The sequence below is a fragment of the Phlebotomus papatasi genome, chromosome 1 (genome assembly GCF_024763615.1).
Source record: "Phlebotomus papatasi isolate M1 chromosome 1, Ppap_2.1, whole genome shotgun sequence".
Classification (NCBI taxonomy): domain Eukaryota; kingdom Metazoa; phylum Arthropoda; class Insecta; order Diptera; family Psychodidae; genus Phlebotomus; species Phlebotomus papatasi.
Genome location: NC_077222.1, coordinates 55,831,064 through 55,840,600, shown reverse-complemented (window position 1 = coordinate 55,840,600; position 9,537 = coordinate 55,831,064). Strand labels below are relative to the sequence as shown.

Sequence of the window (9,537 nt, the reverse complement as noted above, 5' to 3'; positions counted from 1 at the left end):
AACATATTTACCAAACAAAAGTTATTGTGCGTTGGACATAAGCCTCAATTCGTTTTTAAAAACAGAAGAAAGAAGTCCAATTTCAAAAGTACCGCAATTCAAAGGAGCCCCACTTCCCCCTAAGAGCATTTCACTTGAGGTTTTACAGCAACATAAGTTGAGGATATCATCAAACATTTAACTATGGAGAATTTGTGCCGCTGGGATGAGGATGAAGTGAAAAATCATGATTTTATGTCTGTTCCAAAATTTAATTATTTAATGTACATTATCAACAATATCATTTGCTGTTATTTCGGATTGTTTAAACTCAGAAAATAAAACAGGCAGTTTGAGTTAATTAAAATATTATGAATAATGAGAAATATACATGTGAAAGGTATCTACTTTTACTCCATTTCTAAATAAAACAACTCACAATTTTTAACTCAATATTGTCTTTTCATTAAAATTTAAGCATTTACCTCTCGATGTCCTAGAGTTGTTAATTTTGGCAATAGCATTCTTTGAATTAATAACAAAATTATAACAAATTAATGACCACGTGCTCTTTCTTTCTTTTTTTTAGGGAAAGGAATAACTTTTTTGCCTACATTTTTTGAGCGTTTTTCTTCTAAATTCATTTTTCAATTTTCTTTTAGCTAATCCACTTTAAAATTGTGCTTTTTTTTGACCCTTTGCATCATGCAATAGAAACAACAAAAATGGTATAAAAAAAATATTTGGGAATCAGGAAAATTAACAACCACAAATCCTACAATCTTGCCAGTATTTCATCATTATTCTAATATAGTTGTTTTTTTCTTCTTCAATAACTATATCAATTAGTATTATTGTAAATTTTGTAATAGTTTAAATTCAAATTTATTTAGTATTTAGATAGCAATGTAACTTAACAAATTAGTTATTTGGTGTTTTTTTTTCTTAATTTTCCATTCTCATATACACAAGACCATATCGTTTTTTTCGTTTTTCTTTAAGATTAATTAAAGTTATCATTTTTTTATTGTATCTTTATGGCAATTTATTTCTTGTTTTTTTTTTCCTAAATAATCGGATTCATTTTCTTTAATCTTTCATCATTCTCTAATTTATACATTCACTGCAATTTGCTCCGTTGCTAAATTTTATAACATTACAACAAAAATTAACTTAACAGATGTTTTATAAGAAAAAACGTTAATCCTAAATTTTGGTTTTTTATTCTTTTTTTTTGTTTGCTATACACAATTCACTGAGGTGTCCACCTATTTTTTTTGGGAATCTATGCATTTAGTTTTTTGAGTATTTGAGTTAATTTTTCTTTTTTTTAATATTACTTTTCAAAAAGTTAATGTGTCTTCATAGATCAGGAATGTTTTTTCTTTGCTTTGGTAGATAAATGAAATGCAACATGACAATGGTGGGATTTTATAATTATAAACGACTCAATAACTAACCTTCATGTTAACTTAACTATTGATAAAGTTCTGATGGAGATGGTGATCACATTTTGCATCAAAGTTGCGGCAATAAACATAGAGAATTTTGTGAACTTAGAACACAAAAACCTCAAAACAAGCTTTCAGAAAGGAGTTTCTATTTAAAAAAATAAATAAATAAAATTTCGCCGGTTAATTGGTTTATTTTCTTTTCAAATAAGGCGTCTTAATGAATGAATTTTGTTATCCGTTGTATTATGAAGAAAATTTTGTACGGCTACAAACAATTAATTTTATTTTTTTAATTAATTTGTATAACAAATGCTTTCTTCATAAATAAAGTATTTTGTAGTTTGATATAAACTTTAATGCTTTTTGATTTGATAAATAAGTTTTAAATTAACCAAACAGTGTAAGTGTATTGTACAGGTTTTTAAAAAGCTTTTGAACTAGGCTATGATATAAAAAAAAGTTCACTTAAGAAAAAATTATAATTATTTATCTGACTGAATATTCTTTCTTGATTGTAATGCGCTTGAACCTATTACTCTTCCATAAATTTAGTTCCTTTTTGGAAGTATTTTTCTGGAAAGTCGGAAAAGTATGTTAATATGGCTGTTATTTCAGAGAGAATTTGCTTTAATTCATTACGCTTTTTCAGATAAAAGATTTAATTTTATAATTTTTATTCAAAGCTTAGTCAATTAGAGGATGCAATTAGACTTTAATATTTTATGGAATTAAATATTTTATAAATTTTCGATTCATGTTATTACGAGGTAGGGTAAATTAAGCTAATTCAAAACCTGCTCCAAATGGAAATTTTTCGCTACTCCAAAAGGAAACATCACTGTTTTCATGGTAAATACAGTACTAAATTACTATGTTAATATATTTTCTATACCACAGTTTTATTATTTAGTTAATTTTGCTGCAAATAAAACGAAAATCCATTCATATTTATTTAGAAATTTTAATTTGTTAATTTTTCAGAAAAATTAAAAGTGTACCTTTTCACCATCAAATTCTTCATCGATCGACCATGTTTTCCAATGAAAAACACAATAAATTGACTGTTGTTTATTCGTTTTGTTTAACATTTATGTCATATTTCTGGCTAATTTTAGTTGAATTAAGTGCTAATCTTTATTGTTAACGGTACGTGAAGTTTTCAAATTAAATAATTACCTATTTCGTGAACAAAAGGGGTTTTCCTGAAGTGTCTGCAAATGCTTCAATAGGAAACCCCGAAAATATGATTTTTTGGAGACATTTTCTTTTTATTTAAGATGGGAAAGGACAAAAGACCAGGAATAAGAACAAATCCTGCACTCAAGAGCAACTCATCAAGCTTTTGGAAGCCTTTCGTCGTGGTTTCACTTACACTATTTGTCTCCAATTAGAAACTTTCCCTTGTCTCCATTTGGATTAATTTGTTTCCAATAGCAGCATTTTACGCTCACGTATTTTTCTTGTATTTAAGAAGTTTTCAAATTATATATAAAGAATTTTCACTAAACAGTAACATTCTATAAGATTCAAGGAGCAAATTTATGTAATTCCCTTAAGAAAAAATATGAACTTAATGTGTTGAATCTTCTGTCAAAGTTAAAGCGTCTGGAAACGGTTTTGAATTAGGACATTTACCCTAAGTTCAAAAAGTAAGGTGAATTTTCAAAATTTGAGAGCTATACGTATTTTCCTTTCTCGATTTTTCGTTTTTGTTTTGTTGGCACAAATATCCCGAACTTATGTTGACATGACCAGCGATTTCGCATTTTTAGTTTAGTTTTCACGGACATTAAACGTTGGATCTCTTTTAGAGTTCTTGGCTATTTTTTGCCAATAGAATCTGTATTAAAATTTGTGTGAAAAAAATAAATTCAAACACTCAAATGCACTTAAAATGTCAAGTATAGCATTTGGTGAGCCTATTTTGAGAAAAAATAGAATTTAAAAAAAAAATGTCATAGGCTCTTCACAAAAGGCATAGAACACAAATATTTATTAAAGACAATACTCGGTTTTGGACGCCTAAAGCAGATTAAAACATTGAAACATTAAGGAAAATTATTATGCAAAGCTATTTGGCAAAAATATTAAAGATATTTTTGAGATTATTAGTATATCGGTTGGCTCATTTCATGCAATTCTTTTGGATATTTTGGGCATGAAACATGCGGTAACGGCGTTTGCTACAAAAGTGCGCTTTCGCAGTCATTTTTTGTGATTTTTTTTCTCAAAACAGCACCGTAATTATGCCTCCACCATGGTTTTACCGGAATTGCCCTCCAGGGACTTTTCTTGCTCCTAGAACTAAAAGCACCCGGGGAAAAATGGCGTTTTCGCACGATTGAAGAGATAAATACCATATCGCTGGAAGAGTTCAGAGACATATCAAAAAGCGCATATAAGGACTTCGTGAATATAGGTAAAAACTCAAATACAAGTGTATTATCTGAGAAGGATTACTTTGAACGGAACAAAATAGAATTTGATGATTAAATAAATATTTTTAGAGAAAAATAAAAAAAGACACCTTCCTTTTTGAACACACGTCGTGTAGATTCTAATGCCCAACGCACAATAACTTTTGTTTTGTAAACATATTTTTGACATTTTAATGAGAGTGAGTGAGATTTAGATCTTGCCATCTCGCTCATTCTTATGAGAAATTTTGAAAACATATTTACAAAGAAAAGTTATTGTGCGCTGGCCATAAAATGTATGAATGACAAATAATAATATTTTTTGCTCAACAAAATAAGAAAAATTCAAAAAATTCAAAATTAGAATAGGCTCGTCGCTTTTTTGTTATTTTTTAATGGAAAATTACATGATTTAAATAACTGTATAAATTTTATTGCTCAAACTCAGGGAAATAGAAGAAAATTACTGTCTGTAGCTATAAGCCTTTTTGCGACTTGTTACTTGGCTAGAGCTCAAACAGTTAGAGATAACAACTTGCGGCCTTCGCTGACCCCCTCCCCTTAAGAACATTATTTAGAGGCGTTTTAGTTGAGATTATTTACAATCTCAGTTTTCTCCTTTTTCCCACTCCTTTCTAAATTCTCTAAATAGAAAAAAAAACAGTAAAAAGTGTAGTGCCAAAAAACCCTTCGGATTTGATAATGTTAGGCTTTCTGTTAATTATTTCCAATTTATTGTCTGAAAATCGTTTGATATTTTGCATTTTAATAAATCTGCATGCTTTTCTATTTATGATTTTAATTGTAGATGTATGTATGAAGTGTAAACGTGTTAATGACAAATCAAATATATTTTATATCCAATGTATAAATAAATTAATGTAATTATTTTGACTGAGTAATTACTACTAATTAAAATTAAAACCACTATTTTGACTGATGAAAAGTTAAACTCGTGTTTACTATAATTATTCATTTATCAGTTTCAATTGACTGATTTTAGATATTGTCGCAGTCTAAAAACAGAATTAGGGTAAGTGTGCCAAATTCCGGCCAACTTGCAATTCCGGCCACCTTTATTATTACTCGAATTTCCATGAAGTTTTAGTTTTTATATCCTCTAGAGATTATACAATGCAAAAGAAAAACCGAATATATAATTTCGACAAATGAGATGACGTGAAACAGACATTGGAAGAAATCCCGAAGGGCAAGGAACTATGAGAATAAAGGTGGCCGAAATAGGGGACCAAAGCCGTGTTTATATTTTTATTCATTTTAAAATCTACTAAGAATGATTTTAGAGAAAATAGAGACAATAAATTGTTAACAAGTTTCCAAGCAACACTCCTTAAGAAAAAGGAATAAAAAAAATCAATTTGTATTAAAAATATTACATTTCAAATTTGAGACTTTGGCGCTTGAATGCAACTATGCCGAAATTTGGCACACTTAACCTAAATGTCTCTTTTAAAGTTTCTTTCTTATACGAAGTCTCAGGAGAAACTTAAATATTGAAATATGAGAAAAATCAGTAAATTCGTTTATGAAAATGAGATAATTTTGCTAAAAATATATTTGAACAATTTATTACAGTTTATCCAATTTATTTTCTGTCTGCAAACAAAAATGATTCATGATTATTGCAAAAATGTATCACCATCACCTGTATCAATAATAGTGACTGAAAGAGTTTTGAAAAGTTTCATTAACTTTCATTTGCTCTCTCAGTCTTTAAAACTATATAAAATCTACCACTGTCTACAATATAAAATATCCGTAAAAATGATATTGTTACACCTTCAATCAAAAAGGTAACTGCTAAATAAATCACCTTAAGAGTATTAGAGTTTTTTTTTATTGTAGGTCGTCTTAACTTACATGTCTCGTGATGTTTCTCGCCATCTCTGTTGAGTTTACACGTACCACTCCTTGATGTCTTTGGAGTCGCGCTTCTTGGGTTTCGCCACGGAGGCCATGTAGTTAGCCTTATCATGCCCATTGCGCAGGGATCCGTTGTAGGAGAGATTGGAGCCATTGATGGGATGATGCATTTGCTGCACAGAATGATGGGCGGGATGTTGATGGTGAGCATTGCTAGCGACTCCGCCACCCAGTAGAGCAGCATTGGGGCCCTGCCCGAAGGCACCACTCTTGTCCACTTCCGCCTTGTAGGGTCGATCACCATTCGACTTGAACCATAAGACTAGTAGTATAACGAGGATCACAGCTATGAGGGCTCCTGCCACAATCCCGATGATCATGGCCGTGCGCTCCTCGGCCTCCGAGTTGATACGGCCCCCTTTGTGCTTGGGCCTTAGTGTGGGAATATTATTGTTGATATAGGGCGGCGGATGTGGATCTTGATAGGGCGGAGTACTCTCCTCAATGTCCCTTGTTGTCTCCACCGGTTCATGTCCCCACGTGGACTCATGCTCAGCCGCCGAAGTGTCCAGGCCCTGAGTGGTAAGGATGGATGTGCTGCTGCTGCTGCTGGTGGTACTTGTGCTAGTGCTCGTGGATGTACTTGTAGAACCCGTTGAGCTACTTGTCTCACTGACTGTAGATGAACTTCCCACTGAACTGCTACTGCCCAGTGTCGAAGTACTTCCATCTCCAGACGAACTTACTCCCACAGACACAGTTGTTCCACCAGATACACCACCAGTTGTAGAATCTGTCTCCTTCATCGTTTCCGATGCAGAAGTAATCTTATGAGTTTCTGATGGAGTTGTCTCCATTTGCCCAGATGTACCATCTGGACCTTGTTCTAGAATAAAAAAAACATTATCGAAAAAAACCCTTTTAAAAAAAATCTATATTCCAAACTGAATAAAACTTTCAGATAATTTTAGGTACTGACATATGAAATGTGAGAATTTATAGATTTTTCCATATATAGAAAATTCATAACTTTCCAAGTTACAGAGGAGTTACACCATCAATAACATCCCCCTCTGCGTCTTGTGACGCTGTGGACTATTTTTGCAGTTATATATATCTGCAGAATTACATCGGCAACAGGAAATTACTTTCCCATTTCCAAAGTTCCCACCTGAGAGGTGTTGTGTTGTTGATTGAAATGGGGAGACACATTTGTGATTTCCTCATTAAGAATTCATTCAGTCTGAGGAGTTTGCTAGACACAATTTCTTGTCTCACAACGAATTATGCAGAGACAAGTTAATTATAAACCTGAAAAGTTTTGTATAAAAAATACAATATTTTTTTGTTTGGTCATTTCACGATTAAAAAAAATTAATATCTTCAAGAAAATTAAATATGATAATCTGCTGACATTCATCGCGTCTCCAAGTGTTTGATGAATGGGTAAAATCTCAAGCCATAAAAGTATATACTAAGAATGAATTTAAATGCCTTTTTATGAACCTCATAAGCCTTAAATTTAATGCCAAGTAAATGGTACTTCCCGCGACAGGCTTAACTAAATGGCTTATCTCAGAATTTTTTTTTCTTAATAAAAAAGATTTGTGGGAAAAGTCATTTAAGTAATGTTTATTGTAATGTAGAATATTGACTTGACGATAATTATGCTACATTATATCCTCTAAATTCACCCTACTAACTTGTGATATAAAAATTAAAGGCCCTATTTTGAAATCCGTAAGTTTCAAAAGAAAATTTAATTCAATCAAATTTATTAAAATTATATTTATTAAAAGCGAATAAAAAATAAGATGATTGCGGCAGGGTAATGAAAAAAAAAAATAAGAAAAAGAAATAAAATAAAAAGGAGACAATCCCCTAATCAAATTTATTCTTGATTTAATTCCGTAGTAATTGCAGTAATTAATTGCTGAGGTATTAACTGATTAATTACTGATAAATGAAGTAAGATTACCTCAATAAACTCTCAAGCGCAAAATAAAATTACTTTATTCTGGGTTCCAGGACACGCTAATATTCTGAGAAATTATATTGCGGACAAGTTATCGAAATTCAGTAAGGGAAGGACTTTCATAGGACCCGAACCTGTGATAGGAGTGTGCAAGGAAACAAAGGATGATCAATTAAAGAGAGCAATGTTTGGAACACAAGAATTAAACTGGAAAACATACACAGTAAAAAAAATTAACAAAAATTTGCGCAATGAAAAGCATCTCGACTGAAGTATAAGTCTTAATTGGAAATTCAACAATTTTTACACAACTTTTGTTCAAAAATTCAACAACTTTGGTTGAAATACACAAGGCTTCACAATATAATAGTGTTAAAAATTATGATCAAACTATAATAGTGTTAATTTTTGATCATGTGACAAAAATACTATAAAGTTGTGTATTTTTTCACACTATAATAATGTGAAAAACTGTAATCATACTATAATAGTGGTAATTTTTAGAACTTGTCAAACAGTTTTAAATCACGAAACATTGTTGAAAAATTTTTATGATTATAACAGTGAGAAATTCTACATAGATCGCAATTAAATAATTAATTTATCCGATTTCACACTATTATAGTGTTAAAATTTTACACTTTTTCAAATTAAACAATATTGTTGAAAATTTTTCAACTATAATAGTGGTAATTTTCAATCACGTGACAATAAATTACCAAAATGTTGTGCATTTTTTAAACATTTTTAAATTAAACAACTAAAATGGTCGATTTTGCACTACTATAGTAGTAAAATTTTACACATTTTTTTACTGTGTAGATAAAACACAAATGTCTGCTACACAGAGAAAAATTTTAAAGTAGAGAGATTCAATAACAATGGCATCAAAATCAATGCCATAAGTATGCCAAAATCTCTTAAATTTAGATCAATTTTGGCATTAACTTCGAATTCTGCTCCAAAACTAATGAGAATGTGGCACTAATTTTAGTACATTTTGGCATTGATTTTGAAAAACCCAAATTTTAGCAACAAATGGCATTGAATCTAGAGAATCCTGCATTGAACTTCAAGAGATTTTGGCATCAATTTTAGAGCACCTTGGCATTGATTTCGAACAACCCGAATTTTAGTAACAAATGGCATTGATTCTAAAGGAATGGTGTCAATTTAAGAGCATTGTGGCATCAATTTAAGAGCATTGTGGCATCAACTTTAGAGCATTGTGGAATCAATTTAAGAACATCGTGGTATCAACTTTAGAGCATCGTGGCATCAATTTAAGAGCATTGTGGTACCAATTTTAGAGCATTGTGGCATCAATTTAAGAGCATTGTGGCATTGATGCCACAATGCTCTTACGTTGATGCCACAATGCTCTAAAGTTGATGCCACAATGCTCTTGAATTGATACCACGATGCTCTTAAATTGATATCACAATGCTCTTGAATTGATACCACATTGCTCTTAAATTGATGCCACAATGCTCTTAAATTGATGCCACAATGCTCTTAAATTGATGCCACAATGCTCTTAAATTGATGTCACAATGCTCTAAAATTGATACCACGATGCTCTAAAATTGATGCCACAATGCTCTTGAATTGATACCACAATGTTCTTAAATTGATGTCACAATGGTTAAAAAAAATCAATGCCACAATGCTCTAAAATTTATGCCACAGTGTTCTAAAATTGATGCCACAATGCTCTAAAGTTGATGCCACAATGCTCTTAAATTGATACCACAATGCTCTTAAATTGATACCAAAATGCTCTTAAATTTGATGCTATAATGCTCTAAAAATCAATGCCACAATGCTC

At 31.1% G+C, this 9,537-nt stretch overlaps 1 protein-coding gene across 1 annotated transcript in view; it reads right to left on the bottom strand.

Moving 5' to 3' along the window:
- Positions 1–230: 230 nt before the first annotated feature.
- The window catches only part of LOC129807596 (neurexin-1), a 79,901-nt gene continuing 70,594 nt past the window's right edge, over positions 231–9,537 (bottom strand). Inside the window, exon 17 of the mRNA XM_055856978.1 lies at positions 231–6,620. Coding sequence (XP_055712953.1) covers positions 5,767–6,620 — 854 coding nt within the window. The 3' untranslated portion in view covers positions 231–5,766. The remainder of the gene's footprint in view (positions 6,621–9,537) is intronic.